The following is a 15,633-nucleotide window of genomic DNA, read 5'->3' as shown; positions in this document are numbered from 1 at the left end:
TTATATTTTCTTTTCCTACTTTCTCTTCTCTCTCTCTCTCTCTCTCTCTCTCTCTCATCTCAGATAAACGCTATATCGTTATACCCTCCTCTCTCTTCATCTCCAGCCTGCTTCATGGCCAGCTCAAAATAAATTGGTTCTGCTCCCCTCCCGCTTGAACCCATCCAACTCGTCTCGCCCCCCCAAAGACTACAAATGAATTTCAGGTGAAAACGGCGTAGTTTGTGCACAGGTCAAATTGGGTGGCACAACCAACTTTGTTTCTCGAACTAGAATGTTCCAGATGGGGTAAACACACTTGACTTTATTAACACAAGAAGAATGGGCCATCCGCAGCCAGCCGGTCCCACGAGCTCCTTCATGTAGTCAACTCATATGGACGTGGAGGCTGAGGGCGGTGGCGCCCTCCAGCTGCTTGCGCTTGAACACCCAGGCAAAAGGGTTGCGCACCGGGGGCGAGCCAGAGCGCCTCAAGGGCCGGCCGACGCACTTGTAGCCGTCGAGATACTCGATCTGATGCTTGTTGAAGGCGCCGCGCCTGTGCCTGCGGACGCACTCCACAGCATCGAGGGGCTTCATCCCCCCTATCTCGATCATCGCCACGGCAACCATCACGCAGGCCCGCCCCAGGCCCGCCACGCAATGCACCGCAATCGTCTCGCCGGCATCCAGCCCGTCCAAGAGCTGGAGCCACTGCTTGATCACCTCCTTCGGAGGGGCGGCGCCGTCCTGGAAGGGGAGATCATGCACCGTGATGCCGCGGGCGGCCAGCGGGGCAACGCTGTAGGCGGGCTGGCAGACCCGCAGCACATGCTTGACCCTGTGTGCCACAAATGCATCGAGGTAGATGGGGAGGGTGACGTCGGTGGGAGTGTCGTGGATCAGGAAGCGGAAGGGCAGCGCGGGGATCTCGAGCAGAATCATATTACCTCGAGGAGGGGAGAGGGGGCGTTCTGCGCTGAAGGAGGGCATATCGGAGGGGAATTAAAGGGGCCAAGCAAAAGCAATCGCGGCGGGCGGAATAATGATGAAATGATGATGAAAGCAAACTAAGCGGCACAATCGGGAACACACTAAAGCATCAATGGAGTGGAGCGGCCGAGAGAGAAAATTAGCCTCCGTCAACCTGCTCGCCGGCAAAGTAAAACGCAGAGAATAGAACGGATAGAGAGGCCCAGAGAGCGGAAATCGAGGGAGGATAGCGCAGGATCGGATGGAAATCTTTCATAGAGAGTTCAGAAAAGGGGGAGGCGGGGTGAGAAAAGGCCTTCAAGCTGTGACGATGGAGTGACTCAATGGTGGAAAAACATCCCACTTCACTTAGCAAGCCAAGAAGGGATCGAGAGAGTGGTATCGTGGAAGAGAAGCAGGCGGCACACCTTTGGAAGGCTGAGCTGTTAAATACGGATTCACTTCGGCTGATTGGACCAGATTGGGGGGAGAATTTGAGAAACCTATTTTTCGTGGGAGGAACCCTCTCTCTTTATATCCGATCGATGGTGGTCGATTCATGAAACCTTGCCTAATCGCATTCTGGCCTTGGCCGGGGGGGAGAGGGGGGTCTGGCAGGCGAGGGCAAGCTCGCACAGAGGCCAGGTGTCATGATCTTAGGGCACCAGGCCTCGGGGAAAATTATCTGTTTCCCTCCACAGCCGAGGGGCCGTGACTCTCACTTGATATTGGTGGCATCCTCCCCTATCTCACATCGTCTCAGACCGCTCAGCTGGCTAACCCTTCCCCCATGGTAATGGCTGCTCCCCACCCACAAGCCACAAGTTCTGTTTCCTATGGTACGATACGGCAGGGCAAGGACTTCTTTTACGGAGGGCAGTATACAGCCGGTGGGGCCCAAGAACGGGGGGCCACGATCTTATCTGCTGGCTGTTACAAGATGGGCTCTTTGGATCCTCTCACTAGGGGTAGAGTTGGAGCCCCTCTTACAACGCCGCCCAATCCATAATAACCGGCAGAACGTCATATGAATCCCTTGATGTCACAGAACACCCCAAATAACTCCGATGCAAGGAAACCTTCAAACCCCACGCGGCAAAACTCTTGAAAAGAGGTTATTTTATTCCGGCACAAAAGGCAATTACAAATAAATAATAGTCATAAGGAGAAAAACGAGGCGAATACAACTTACATTAGGAGAGCAAAAGATAAAATAAATCAAAAGTCCTCACAAAACCATGTCAAGAGAAAAACGCGAATGCGAAGTGAAGGATGTTCGAGTGGGGAAAGGAGGAGGGGGAAGGGGGAAGCGGGCTGCCTCAGCACCGCGGTGTTCCGTCTGCGGCAACAAGACACCCGGCGGTCACGGAGCTGTGCTGCACACCGGCAATTTCAAACACTGCTTTGAGGATTCCTCCGATGCCGACCCCTGAAATGAGACCGGCGCTGACGCTATACATATAGCGCTCATGGCTCGCGGCCCCGTATTTTCTCCAAGTGATGCTGATGAGCTATTAGACCAAAGCAGCGTTTGCATAAACAGAAGGCTCCTATTGAATGGAGGATCGAATGAAATGTCACTCACCCATCCAAGCATCATGGCAATTGCAATGGCGGGGTTGGTGTTCACCATCGCCATACCAGTTGCCGTCAGACTCGGAATGTAATGCGCAGCGCGGGCCGGCAACAATCTTGCCTTTGCAATCGTGATGGCCACAGCCAGGATCGCGAAGACTATGGTGGTGATGATCGACGCCCGGGGAATGTCAAGCTTCTCGGTGAGGAGCACCGTGACTTGGCGCCAGATGGTCGCAGAGACCAGGTCGAAGGGGCAGTTGGGATCCGTCTCGCGCGATGTGATGCATGGGTAGGCGGAGGCGTAGAGGAAGAACAAGGAAATCGCGACGACGACGGCAAAAACGGAGCCCACCAGCTGCGCGAAAAACTGTGAGCGCGGAGAAGCCCCTGCACGCAACATCAACCTAGTTAGAGTGGAGCCCGCCGTCATCCGAAACTGCATCCTTAGCTTACCAAGCAGCTGCCCCGTTTTCAAGTCGGCCACCATGTCGGCGCTCTGCGACGCCGCACTCGACGCGATGTTCGCCGCAAGTAGATCAGTGCGCTGGAGAATCTCCTTGGTCGGGGCTGGGAATCCCACAAACGCCAGCTGCGTGACTTTGCCGATGGACCCCGTGGGGTTGATGTCGGTTTCACCCAGGGATTGGATGCCGACAAAGGAGAGGATGAACGCGAGCACGACCGCAATGAGGGTCTGGTAAACGGGAATGCCAAAGAACAGCCCCATGATCAGGCAGGTGAGGATGACGGAGGCAATGATGCCCGAGAGCCACCACAGCGCGGGAACGCCCTCGGCCTCGGCCTCGGCCTCCAGGCCCCCTTTGTGGTCGAGCCCCAGTTTCTCGTCTGCCTTCGCATCCTCCTCGGGGCGAGCCTCCGTGGCGGTCGCTCGTCGGCTCTTCAAGCGAGCATAGAGACTCGCCACCTTGCGCCCCACCTCAAGCACCCCCAGCTTGAGAGCACGCCAAAGGGTTGCATAATTCAAAAAGAGCTCTGTGAATGAAGCAAACACCATGAGCGCTACCCCGGGCCATAGGAAAAACGACTATGCGAAACAAATACGTCAGCTCACTAAGAGATGGGGGGGGGGAGGAAGGAGGGGATAAGGGGGTGGGGGGGGGGTTACCTGGGCCGTCGGCTTCTCTCCAAACCCAAACGCCCCCGCTATATAGCCCGACTGCAGCATCAGCGGGCCGACAATTCCATACACTATCACGGTGGTCCCAAAGAAGGCGAGCACCGTGCTTGCGGGCGTCATGAGACCCGCGCCGATAAATGCAAACTCCCACTGGAACACCCAGCGCCACTTCTCGTCTGCCGCCATCAGCCCCGCACTGCCCGTCGCTTTTCCGATCCAAAAGAGAATGTGCGGCGCGGAAAAGATCCCGGGAATCCAGTGGCCAATCACACTCCATACGAAGCTGGTTCCCCCCGCAACCGCAAGCACCAGCGCCCGTCTCATGGCATCCTTCTCGCCCGCCAAGCTCTGGTGCAGCGACTTGATGGTCTCCGCGGTGGCGCGTGCGGAAGGAAACGGCAAATCCTGGTTCACCACAAAATGCTTCCTCAACGGGACGGCGAAAAAGAGGCCGTAGAACGCGGCGGCAATGGTCCACAGCGACATGGCCAGGATGTCTTGCCGGAAATCGGGCGAGAGAAGGCCGAGCTTGTACAGGGCGGGCACCGCAGTGACGAACCCGCTCGACAAACCTCCTGCCGCCGTTGCCGCCGTTTGCGCAGTGCAGTTCTCTTTAGGCCCAAAGTCTCCGCCGCCGTAGCGCTTTGGGAGGATGCGAGAGAGCGATTTAAGGATGGCGAACGAGAAGATGGCCCCAAAGAGATTGGCGCCAAAGGTCCACTGCAAAAGAGCAATTCGGAGGCGTGTCAACCCTCATCGTTTCGTTTCATTTTATTTAGCAAGAATCATTCTCTAAGCTTACCCCAACTTTAAGGCCAACTATATTGCGTCAAAGAGAGGACAGATCATACCAGATAAGATATCACTCCTATGCTCGGCGAGGAAGAACGGTATAGCCTACCATACATATTCGAAGCGGCGATCAAGGATCCTAGCAGGGCACCGACAATGGCAGCTCGCCAGGTGAACTGCAATGTATACGTGAACTCATCGACAATGGATCGCACTTCTTGCTTGAAGTGGCCCTCATCCGTCAACTCTTTGCCTGCCGCATGTTGCTCTTTTTCGGACAAGGCCGAATTCAGTGTAGACATCACAAAGCCGAAACACGGGATAAAAAAAAAGCAATTAACTTGGTTATGAAGAAGAGAGAGGGGGAGAGAACTGAGGACGGACGGAACTTTTTTTGCTACTGCTGCTACTGCTGCTGCTGAAATATAAATAATGTAAATAAAAATTATGAGTAGTTATTGCGTATGTGGAATGGGTGTGGTTGGAAGAGTTGTGTTCCAATGTCTCCCTCGATTTCCTCTTCATGAAATACGGATTTGTTAAAGGAGTTTGGTGGTGTTCCGAACTCCGACCCGAACCGCTAATTCTAATTTCATCCCGAGTCTGTATAAGAGGCAGATATACCGCATGGAGCGCACCGAGCTCCTAGAAGGCGGCTGGGCCACTCTGACCGGTCGACATCCTATGGACGTCGCGCTCTTCCACACCGTACCCTCCCCTTCTCACTCGAGGTGTTGCGCAATGGAAGCTACTGCAGCACCCGTTCAGAGGTCGGACAAGCACGCAATTCCGCTAGAAACTCAACCTTCCTAGAAACGAAGAATTCAAGATCATCTAAACCAGAAAAATAGCAGACTGGTCCATGAGGTTAGCCTGCTTGCCTAAAGGGTGGCATTGTTAAGGGGGTGGTGATATTATCCGGTGTTTTGTTTACGTGCTGTGAAGGAAAAAAAGTGACTCCGATTTCAATCTACGATTGAATATAGTCGCCATTCAGACTTCCTGGTACGTTATTCTAGGATGGGATTTTTGGCAGCCCATTCTCTTGGGCCCGTCTTGACCGGTGAGGGAACCCGAATTTGACCCTCTATCCAAAGAGTGACACCTTGAGAGCAAGGTTCATAGCCTATGATCGAATACCGTACATAGTCTCGTTCAGTGGAAAGAGGCCCAGGAAAAGCGGCTCTCCGGCTTTCATTGCGAAATGCCTAATAACCCTAACTTAGCCGCTCGTCTCCCTTAATAGTCCCAATTCTGTGTACCAGGTATACTCATCCCATTAGCAAAAGCATATTGGATGATTCACACCTAAATTTCACACAAAATTGGAGGCGCAGAGCTGCCAGCCCATTTTGATGCTTTCTCGTGTCTTTACCCGTAATACAGTTCGTATTCCCCTGTCAAGAACATTCTTGTCAACCTCAAGACATAATTCACCCATGTCATCGCTACAAGATCGAATCAAAAAGTTCGAGCCTGCAACGCTTGAGGCCGATTTTTCGCATCTCACCCCCAACGACAAACTTGCTCTGACAAAGCTTGTGCGGGTCGGCAAGCTCCTTGACCAGCTATATATTAGGCAGGCATGGTCTGGTAATGAAGCTTTATTGGAGCGCCTGAAAAAAGAAGGAGATCAGGATAAATTGCTCATGTTTGAGCTCTGCAAGGTAAGGCCCTCATTTGCCCACTTGAAGCGGGCCCGCTTTTTCATTCCGGCTCTTGGGCGGTTGTAGGGCCCATGGGATCGAGTCGCCGGCGAGGAAGCTTGGATTGAGGGGGTGCCGAACCACCCTCCCCCGGGCGGAAACTTCTACCCGGAAGACATGACAAAAGCCGAGTTTGAAGCATGGACCAAGACGCTCTCGGAAATTGAGCGAAAGCACGCAACAGGCTTTTATCATGTTGTGAAGCGCAATGAACAAGGGCAACTTTACTTGGTGTGTTAGAGAATTCTAGCAATCGCTAGCCCCCCATCCCTATTCTCACAGTTGTCTACTCCTCTACAGTCACCTTACTCCAAGGAGTATGCAGACCTTTTAGAACCCGCTGCAAACCTACTGAAGGAGGCTGCGGACCTGGTAGAGGACGCTTCGCTCAGGTCTTTTTTGAACTCGCGTGCCGACGCTTTTCGCTCCAATGATTATCTCCCTTCGGAGTTGGACTGGCTGCGCATTAGTCCAAAATCACCCATCGATATAACCTGTGGTCCTTACGAGGTATAGATCTGGGTTGAAGACGCCGGTTATTTGCTTGCATTTTTAACATTTACACAAACTCTGGGCGGTATTAGGTGTACACCGATAAGCTTTTCTCGTCCAAGTCCGCATATGAGTTCTATTTGATGCTACGAGATTTCCCTTCGTCTTCATTACTGGAAAAGTTTGCGTCAAGCCTAGAATACGTGGAGAGGCATGTTGAGAGAGAAACCACGCTTTATGTCACATTACCATGGTGTGCTTATTTTCGATTCTCTCTAATCTAGCCACCTGCCTGTCCCAGAGGAATACAAGAATAGGCACCTGACGAAGCCTCCCATCGTGGTTGTCAACGAGGTGTATAATGGGGGAGATGGTAATTTGGCCTAAGGCAGCTTTTTTTTTATGTGTACTCTAGCTCTAAGGATCTTGGATGACTTCTATAGTTGCTGTACCGATGACCGCAGCCTATAACCTCCCAAATGACGAGGATGCCATTGCCAAAGGCGGATCCAAGCTGGTCCTCATCAAAAACGTGCAAAAGGCCAAGTATAATAAAGTGCTCATTCCCATTTCAGAGGTGGCGGTCGATGAGAACCAGGTGGCCGCCCACTTGTCCTTTGAGGCCTTTTTCACACACGTTCTCCTACATGAGGTGGCGCACTCCAATGGGCCACATTATACTGTGGGCGATCACCCGGTGCCCGTGCGTGCTAGACTGCAAGAGTTCCATTCCGCCATGGAAGAGGCCAAGGCTGATATCACCGGATTATTTGCGGCCAATCTTTTGATCAAGCAGGGCACCATTTCTGATATCACGCGGGAGCAATTCTGGGTCACATTCTTAGCATCAGCGTTCAGGAGGTTGGTTTTCAAAATGCGATTTTCTTTTTAAACATAACAGCTTATATTGATACGGCTATCCGCCCCTCCTCTCCTCTCCTCTCCCCTTCCCTCCTCCTTCTTTGAATTCATAGTATGCGATTCGGTATTGGGGAAGCACATGGGCTCGGGGTTGCCATCCAGTTTAACTATCTCCTCGCTAAAGGGGGCTTCCATCTTGACGCAACTGGTCGATATTCAGTTGATTTTGACAAGATTGAAGACGCAGTCCGAGATCTTACCCATGATATCCTTGTACTGCAAGGCAATGGCGATAAGGGGAAGGTGCAGCAATTTGTGGAGCAGTATGGCAAGATAGACGAAGATTTGGAGCGAATCTTGGATGCACTCAAGGGAGTGCCCGTCGATGTGCGCCCGGTATTCACACTAGATAAGAACTGAAAACTCACAGACTCTCGCACCCCCTTTCCCATTTGAATGGGTTTCCAGCATGTAGAAATATTACGTTTACTCTTGTGATAATGATCATTTCTTTGTTCATTCTCTTGGGCATCGAGCCAAGTTTAATATAAAAGGGAAACGGACTGGAGTGTATCCGCTTCAGCAACAGCAGAAAGATATCACGGCTCATTAAAGAAGAGTATCTATGCCAGAGTATATTAATAAAAAAACAATTTACATTTCGTCCGTGATTCCACCCCGTTGCCATTATGTCTTCTTATTCTTCATGAAGTTCGAAGATCGGATGGCTTCTCGGTTTGTCTTGCGTTGGAACTGCCTCGTTGTTGGATCATTGCTACGTGCCTTGGTCTTCTCCTCGTCTAAGAGCTCCCACAGCCAGCTGGGATATTCTTCGTCCGCCTTGGCAATGGGATCAGACCCCTCCTTGTGATAGTTAAGCCCTTTGAGAACTGTGCCCTGGGGACATGAAGAAACGGGGCGAAGTTTTTCTGAGGCGTGGAGGTCGGGGGAAGAGGGATTGGCAGCTAGAGATCAAAAGAGGCAGAATGAGCTCTCCAATCTTGTCTGGCTAGAAGAGGTGTAACTTACTAGATTGTGTGTATCGTACAAACAAGGGAGACACCCTGACGCGGTGAGGAAATCGCGATAGTCTGTATATACTCGACATGATTCTCCTAATTATTTTTAGCAATTCCTTTCGCTGCGCTGATCCGGCGGTAGAATGATTTATTTATTTAAAATCTCCTTAGGTCACAGTGGCTTGGTATCCTTTTCTTTGGGACAAATTTACCGTTTCTCTTCCCGCCTTACTCCCCTATTTGCATTTCATACAAATGTCAACACAAATCCACCAGCAATTTCTCTCCCTCTATCGCTCCTATCTCCGTGTGCTCGCACGCTGGCCCAAGGATCCTTTGCGCCCGACGCGCGATCCCCGCAAAGTGCTCGCTGCTCGCGTGCAGGAAGCATTTCATCGTGGGCCTAATTCTCGTGAGCAGGATTTGAACTTGGAGGAGGCATTGGCAAAGGGAAAATCCGAGTTGAAGGCCCTGGAGAAGCTATTGACCAACGAATATAAAAACAGAGTGAGTATTGCAGATCTATTACGAGACCCTGACAAATCGATTTTAACAATTTTGTCTTTGATCCTCTTATTTCCTTTTGGATAGTATCAACTCTCAGACAAGATTCTCAACCCAGCCAGCAACCCAAACTATTACACCCGCCTTTTGGCAGGTATCGATGCAAGCAAGCTGAAGCAACAGCAGCAGGGTGGGCTGATCTCCAGCTTTATTAGAAAAGTTATTGGGCGGCCTGCAGCAGAGAAGTAAAGAGTGGGGATAAATGAAAAAAAAAAAAATAGAATGTAGCATTATTGATTAGTTTTTCTTTCTTATTCCCCCTTCCTCCTCTCCCTATCCCTTCTGTTTTTATCGCCATGAGCTATTACCTATTTTTCTTGCGTCTTTTTTTTTCTTGTATTATTGCTTTATATTCAGCTATTTACCACAATTTAATGATAAACGATGATAGACAAAGCACGTCAGAAAGAGCATATATTCCGATTAATCTAAAAAAAAATAAAATATTACAAAGACTGAAAATTTGAAATGTTGAAGTTATAAAAACATGTGCCCATGATGCCGCCACAACTATAACACACATAACTCGTCACTTTGATTTTCTTCGCATTTCCTCCAGTCTTTTCTTCGCCAGCTCCTCCGACACAGGAAGGAAATACAGCGAGGGGGTTGCAGTCGTTTTCGGAAACAAGTTGTCCAGTGGTAGGTACGAGATCTTAGCATCTGTCAAAACACAAAACCCATGCAAAAGTGAGTCACCTCACCACCCTTTTCGGCTCTAAATGTAAAGCAACGACTCACCACCTTGTCTTCCTAAATTCCCCTCCTTACTACTGCCATGGGCTCCGTACTGTTTTGAAACTCGTCGTGCATTGGACGCCTGAGCAGATTCTTCCTCTTCGATTAATCTCTGAGCACGCTCTGGTGTTAAGAAGTCGGGTAGGAGAGGATTATGGCTTTCGGTTGGAAATCGTAGGTTATATAGGCGAGAACGTGCAAGAATCGCCTCATCTACTGAAGAATACTATTGTGCATGCGAAAAAACAATTAGTAGCCTAATAGTGAATGCATCCTTACAGCGAAACAAGGAGGGAAGGGTAAATAAATACCGTTACATAGCAGTGCGTCTTGATAGAATCCATCCAGAATTTCTCCACTTTGCCAAACTTATTCAATAGCTCTTCCACTTGCTTGACCTGGAGAGGACGCACGAAATTCCTGACAGCGAGAGTGGTGGTTGGTGGATGCTGAGATTCTGGTACTGCAAAGAAAAAACTAGCTGTTAAACGGCGCCCCAATAGCTGCAATAGTTAGGCAAAGCTCACCCTCAGATGCATTGACTGGCTGCATTTCTTGATCCTGCTCTATTTTCTCTGGCTCCTCTTGCTCCTCTTGCTCCTGCTATAGACACTCAACATCAGCACCTATTATCCCTGAATCGATACCTGTTCAGAAAATTCACTGACCTTCTTATTTTCCTCCTCTTGTGGCGCGTTGCTTGCTATCTTTGTTAGATTGGTCTGGAGCATCTTGATCGCGTTGGTGGAGACTGTGCGTCGTATTTTTTTGGCGCTGGTCGGCTCGGCGGCTTTCTCGTTATCTTTGGATTCAGCTATGGAAATGGATTGAAGTTAACATGGACCGGCTGAAACTTTAGCAGGTGCAAGCCTTAGTACCTTCCGGTTCATCCCCACGCAAGGGTGTCTCCGTTTCTTCATGCTTTCGCTTGGCACTTGGAAGGTCCACCTCGATGGGTGTCGCAATGTCACCCTGTGGTTTCTCTACTTGGCCACTAGTTGCGGACGCTTCCTCGATCGTTGTGACAGTAACTGATCGAGAGGCGGCTGTCTCAGATATTGTGGAATCATGTCCAGTGCTAATGGATTCTTTAACGGATTCCTTCGTCACTTCAACTTTGGAACTCTGAGTCGCGTCGTTTTCTTCAGCAACAGGCATTTCCTCAGGCTGTGGCAAGCTTTCTTCTTTTTCAACTGGCGCTGGTGGCTCCGCCACTGCAGCCGGTTCAGGAGATTCTTTCGGCACGTCATTTTTTTCAGGCGCTGCCTCTTGCATAGCTGTATCCTCGGCTGGCTTTTCATTTGACTCGGGTTCCTCTGAAATCGGCGGTTGCTGTTCCTCCTCTTCTTTATTTTGTGCTTCAACTTGTGCCCTCTCCTCCTCTAAGGCCTTTTCCAATCTCGCGACGAAATCCTTCTTTAGCTTAAGGCCCGTAAGTGGGATGCCTCTGGCTTGAAGCTGCTCTTTTAGATTATTGACGGTGAGTTTCGAAGGTGTTAACTGACTCATGTTCGACTCTGTTTATCCAATCTTCCAAATCTCTTTGGCTTATACGGCGCGCAATGCTGATCCTTTGATCCTAATCGGTGCAGTTTTGAAAAATCGGGTTTAAACTTCTTTCCCTAGGGGCCAATTTGTGCTTTTTCTCGACTCCAAAGTTCAAGTGACTGCGCCACACACTTTTTTACTTCCCCAAAAGGATCATTCGAGATTCCACCCTCTCATGATGCTTTTCACGCTGAATACGGGAATAAATCCTTAGTTGACAGAGTTGTTTCCATATTTGCATTCCAAAAACCTTTTCGGTGCTCGTGGACGTTTACTCTGATTAAGGAAAACATAAGGTGGAGAAAACAAAGGAAGGGGATAGCGTATTGCAACAACACAGGGAGACACTACATAGGAGCTGATCGGCTCCAGGGATAACTTTTGGCGATATATACTAATGTAGAGAACTATAGGGAACAGCATATGTACAAAGAAAGTTTACATAAGAGGAGGGCGAAGAGGGGGTATCCGAAAAAGTGGTCCGTCCAGCCGAGGCACCAAACTCTACTCAGGATTTCCCAGGACAAGGAATTCAATAAATGCTGCACAGGGTGGAGGCCGGGGATCTGAAAGATAACGTGAGCAGGAACGCCAATGCGATGCTTCTCCATCTGTTCCTGCTCGAGCCAGGCATTATAGCTCACGGCGCCCTTGGAATATACTGCGAGATTACCGTCGCACATGGATTTCCATCTCACCATAATCCTGCTCCAGCGGATGCAGGGTGCCGGGCAACAAGTAAAATGGCGGCGCGCTTGGTTCGTAGTCCGGGGGATCCTCCTCGAAGTACGGTTCCCTGAGCGGGACAGAGGTCCGCATCTCTCTTTCCGCCTCCTCTGCTACACCCTGAGGGCTGATTCTCTCCAGCAAAATCGCCTCAGTCGGTTGGCCTGTGTCCGGCGAGCTATTATCAGAAGGCAAGGTATCAGCCACATCCCCGGCGGCCTCATCGCCTTCGTTGCGTCGCTGTGCTTCTGCTCTATTTCTCTTTCTTCGCTTTTTACGGTAGAAGAGCAGCACACTCAGCGTCAGGAGAATAATCATGAGCACAGAGCCGAGCACCGAAAAGGATATGATGATGATATGCAATGTATTCTCCTCCTGCATTTGCAATTAATTAGCAACCCTTATTGCACCCATCATTGGTCCAAGCACACATGTATAGCTTACCTCTTGGATAATTTTATTCTCCAGCTGTATTTCTAAGACCTTTTCTTCTTGTATTCCCTTAACATCTTTACTAGGCTGTGGAGCCAGTGCGGATTCGGTCGATCTTGGAGAATAAATGGTGGTTTGAGGGGCAGCATAATCTGTAGTGATGCTGCCGCTGTCCATGGCTTCGTCCGCTAGTGCTCTACTGGTGCCGAATGCTAGCAAGAATGCCAAGGTAGAGCACAGGAAAAAATAGGATAACCTCATTATGTATTGGAATGGACTTCCAATCACGCTAATGATAAAGGAAAAACAGAAGACGGAAGAGTGGTTTTGGCAGCTCTTTTAATTCATCAAACAAAAGAGAGTCGCTATTATGTCGTAGATAAACAGGGGAGGGAAAAAAAAATCAATAATTGTAATAAAAAGATAATGAATTGTAGCTCCCTTCTTTTTTTGCTCCTTTTTTTTTTGAATCAAATTCAATTTTTTTTTAACATTTGTGAACAAATGGGCGCAGCAGTTCTAGATTAAGTTCACTTAGCAATGATTCAACAGGTGCGACACAGAGTTTAACTGGTAAACCTATAGCCAGGCCACAGTAGAGCCAGGCCTGGACTGTGGGGGGGCCTCCTTGCTGCAGGGGTACAGCAAGGGACACCCGATACACAAGCAGCCCGCAAGTTCCTCATCATTCATCAGTCGCCATTCTAACAAGGCCGATCTGGAGTTTTAGTATATTTCCTTTTTAATAAGCAATTGAAATCCCACAAAATCGGATATGCTGGGTAAACGAAATTAGATAATACGAGGGGATATTGCGAGTCCAACAACAGATTTCGGCCAACGGGCCCACGCGCTATCACACCACTGAGGGGAAACTCGGCTGAGGCTGAGATAAAGGCGTCCCTATGACACTTTGGATATCTGAGCTCTCGATATTATGGAAGTCTAAGATTTCGCTGTAGACCATCACTAGAAATGAGAGCGCATCAGTTTAGCCGCATTGAAAAGAGCGGGTGCAAGCGTCGTTATGTAATACACACCTTTCCACGTGTCTACAGGCAATTCCGCATCGTTGAATGACCAGTCGAACTTCTCGGTGGAGATGGGCTCGTCATCGGGGTCGTGATAAACGGCAAGGTATTCGTGTGCGAGGGCCTGCTCCGCAGTCAAGCGTTTCCGAGGATCGTAGACCAGCATCTTTTCAAGTAGATCGACTGCAAGCGGGTCCACGTTCTTGAACCGTTCCTTGAATGATACACGCTCTCGGTGAGGGAGGCTCTGAACAAACTTAAGCGTGTTTTCGCTTCCGATGGTTTGGATGACGTCGTCCGGAGGGGTGCCCAAGAGCTCTGTGATCAAAGTGAATTGATGCACGTGGTCTTTGCCCGGGAAGAGCGGGCGCCCCTCAAGCATCTCGGAGAAGATGCAAGCAGTGCTCCAAATATCGACTGTTGGTGTGGGTGTTGGCCCGATGGGTAAAATAAGAAAGGAACATGAAATGTGGAGCGAGAGTGCCACCAAAACTGTCAAAATTACCTGCGACATCGTACCGCTGCCAAGTGAGCATAATCTCTGGCGCACGGTAGTAACGTGTTGAGACGTAGCCTGTCATTTGTGGATCCTGAATGCGAGCGAGGCCAAAATCGCATATCTTTAAATCGCAGTTCTCATTGACTAGAATATTGCTTGGCTTCAGATCTCGATGTATGACCCCTGCCTGTTAAGCGAAGGAGGGTAGGTTAATGAAAAGAAAAATAAAGAGCAGCGAGACCCAAATATCGCATACCGAATGCACATATTTCAAACCGCGCAGTATTTGATAGAGGAAGTATTGGATGAACTGCTTTTCTAAGGGGCGCGATGTCAGGAGGCGGTGGAGATCAGTACCAAGCAACTCGGTAACAAAATAGCTGCATCCCAAAGGCAACGCATCCATAATTAGCTTAAGAAAACATAAAATAGGCTTAATGAACTTAAATCCTTACATATCTTCTGAGGGAGAAATGAAAATATCCATCAAACTGATGACCTATAGCAAAATATATACTTAACGATGGGCCGCCAAAAAAGAATGTTTCAAATCCTACATTGTCATGGCGGAGGTGCTTCAGTAGTTTAAGCTCGCGATATGTTCGTTTCGCCAGAACAGGGGTACTGAATGGCTTCATTATTTTCTTAATTGCAACGCTCTGACCAGAATATGCGTCACGCGATGAACTAATTGCAATCAAGAATGTGATTAATGGAGATCAATAAACGACTAGGTTTTGCAATTACCATACGAGGCCGAATGCTCCCATACCAATCGGTTGGAGATCCACATATCTAGAGCATGCAGGTTAGTAACAATACATATACATTACGATTCAACATCATTTGGCTTCACCTGTTCGTTACTTCAAAAACTGTGCCGAAAATGCTATTGCCCGTTAAATGGAATGAGTGTTATTATATGAAAATCAAGAAAGCAGAGAAAGCGAGGTACATGAGGAAAGGAAAATTTACCTAAGCTTCACAAATTCGGCCATGTTAATAACTTAAAGGAATTAGTCAGTTCTAGGGCAAGACACTCTTGGAAGGAGTTACCAAAAAAAAATTGTCGACGATTTCATCATCGAAGGTTTGACTCAAATCGCAAAATACGCAATGGGGGGGGAGAATATCCAAAAGTATCAATGCGAGATAAATCAAAAATGCTCGTGACAGGGATCGAACCTGTGACCTTGGCGTTATTAGCGCCACGCTATAACCAACTTAGCTACACGAGCTCTCGACGAGATTTTCGTCAAAAAGAATATTATTAGTCAAAAATTTTCATTGATTTTAAACCCCGATCTATCCAATAATCGAAAAGGAGGGTGGAGTCTCTAAGCGCTCCTAGGTGCCATCAAGATGGCGAGGGTTCGATTCCCGTAGCCAGCACAAAAAATTGTGACTGGACCCTCCACTAATTCTTTGTCTTGCTTGTCGTGTCTACGTTCTCCATGAGTATTATCTCTGTCTTTTCCCCTCTGGTTCACTACAATCACCCTCTTCTTCCTGTCGTGTCTTGTCTTAATCCTCCACTAGTACTGCCTCTGTCTTGTCA

The 15,633-nt window shown here is 49.0% G+C and overlaps 8 protein-coding genes and 1 non-coding gene across 9 annotated transcripts; 2 read left to right on the top strand and 7 right to left on the bottom strand.

The window, feature by feature from the left end:
* Positions 1-366: 366 nt before the first annotated feature.
* Positions 367-972, bottom strand: VTP21DRAFT_7044 (uncharacterized protein; the record flags this gene model as incomplete). Its single annotated transcript, XM_069397742.1, has 1 exon — positions 367-972. The coding sequence occupies one exon, from the start codon at positions 970-972 to the stop codon at positions 367-369; it is 606 nt and encodes a 201-aa protein (XP_069255271.1).
* A 139-nt stretch (positions 973-1,111) lies between these two features.
* On the bottom strand, positions 1,112-4,761 carry VTP21DRAFT_7043 (uncharacterized protein; the record flags this gene model as incomplete). The annotated part of the gene is made up of 6 exons (XM_069397741.1): positions 1,112-1,418; positions 2,278-2,462; positions 2,537-3,574; positions 3,656-4,387; positions 4,470-4,486; positions 4,569-4,761. 6 exons carry the CDS (start codon positions 4,759-4,761, stop codon positions 1,112-1,114), a joined length of 2,472 nt encoding a protein of 823 aa, XP_069255270.1.
* A 1,137-nt stretch (positions 4,762-5,898) lies between these two features.
* Positions 5,899-7,938, top strand: VTP21DRAFT_7042 (uncharacterized protein; the record flags this gene model as incomplete). The annotated part of the gene is made up of 7 exons (XM_069397740.1): positions 5,899-6,126; positions 6,193-6,396; positions 6,466-6,675; positions 6,750-6,868; positions 6,942-7,030; positions 7,101-7,518; positions 7,632-7,938. 7 exons carry the CDS (start codon positions 5,899-5,901, stop codon positions 7,936-7,938), a joined length of 1,575 nt encoding a protein of 524 aa, XP_069255269.1.
* Positions 7,939-8,205: 267 nt separating this feature from the next.
* Positions 8,206-8,626, bottom strand: VTP21DRAFT_7041 (mitochondrial 54S ribosomal protein mL54; the record flags this gene model as incomplete). Its single annotated transcript, XM_069397739.1, has 2 exons — positions 8,206-8,483; positions 8,548-8,626. 2 exons carry the CDS (start codon positions 8,624-8,626, stop codon positions 8,206-8,208), a joined length of 357 nt encoding a protein of 118 aa, XP_069255268.1.
* A 166-nt stretch (positions 8,627-8,792) lies between these two features.
* VTP21DRAFT_7040 (uncharacterized protein) lies at positions 8,793-9,290 on the top strand (the record flags this gene model as incomplete). The annotated part of the gene is made up of 2 exons (XM_069397738.1): positions 8,793-9,044; positions 9,129-9,290. 2 exons carry the CDS (start codon positions 8,793-8,795, stop codon positions 9,288-9,290), a joined length of 414 nt encoding a protein of 137 aa, XP_069255267.1.
* Positions 9,291-9,630: 340 nt separating this feature from the next.
* VTP21DRAFT_7039 (uncharacterized protein) lies at positions 9,631-11,348 on the bottom strand (the record flags this gene model as incomplete). Its single annotated transcript, XM_069397736.1, has 6 exons — positions 9,631-9,764; positions 9,846-10,065; positions 10,151-10,302; positions 10,367-10,442; positions 10,508-10,653; positions 10,718-11,348. 6 exons carry the CDS (start codon positions 11,346-11,348, stop codon positions 9,631-9,633), a joined length of 1,359 nt encoding a protein of 452 aa, XP_069255266.1.
* A 708-nt stretch (positions 11,349-12,056) lies between these two features.
* VTP21DRAFT_7038 (uncharacterized protein) lies at positions 12,057-12,806 on the bottom strand (the record flags this gene model as incomplete). Its single annotated transcript, XM_069397735.1, has 2 exons — positions 12,057-12,488; positions 12,558-12,806. 2 exons carry the CDS (start codon positions 12,804-12,806, stop codon positions 12,057-12,059), a joined length of 681 nt encoding a protein of 226 aa, XP_069255265.1.
* Positions 12,807-13,401: 595 nt separating this feature from the next.
* VTP21DRAFT_7037 (uncharacterized protein) lies at positions 13,402-15,073 on the bottom strand (the record flags this gene model as incomplete). The annotated part of the gene is made up of 9 exons (XM_069397734.1): positions 13,402-13,514; positions 13,586-13,993; positions 14,082-14,262; positions 14,332-14,455; positions 14,531-14,574; positions 14,633-14,762; positions 14,823-14,870; positions 14,932-14,964; positions 15,051-15,073. 9 exons carry the CDS (start codon positions 15,071-15,073, stop codon positions 13,402-13,404), a joined length of 1,104 nt encoding a protein of 367 aa, XP_069255264.1.
* A 166-nt stretch (positions 15,074-15,239) lies between these two features.
* On the bottom strand, positions 15,240-15,313 carry VTP21DRAFT_t22. Its single transcript has one exon. It is a non-coding gene; the product is annotated as a tRNA-Ile (tRNA).
* Between the last annotated feature and the right edge of the window lie 320 nt (positions 15,314-15,633).

This window comes from Calcarisporiella thermophila (assembly GCF_041956535.1).
Source record: "Calcarisporiella thermophila strain CBS 279.70 unplaced genomic scaffold VTP21scaffold_3, whole genome shotgun sequence".
Taxonomy (NCBI): Eukaryota; Fungi; Calcarisporiellomycota; class Calcarisporiellomycetes; order Calcarisporiellales; family Calcarisporiellaceae; genus Calcarisporiella; species Calcarisporiella thermophila.
Note: the sequence above shows the minus strand (reverse complement) of the source record. Positions and strands in the feature narration are given on the sequence as shown.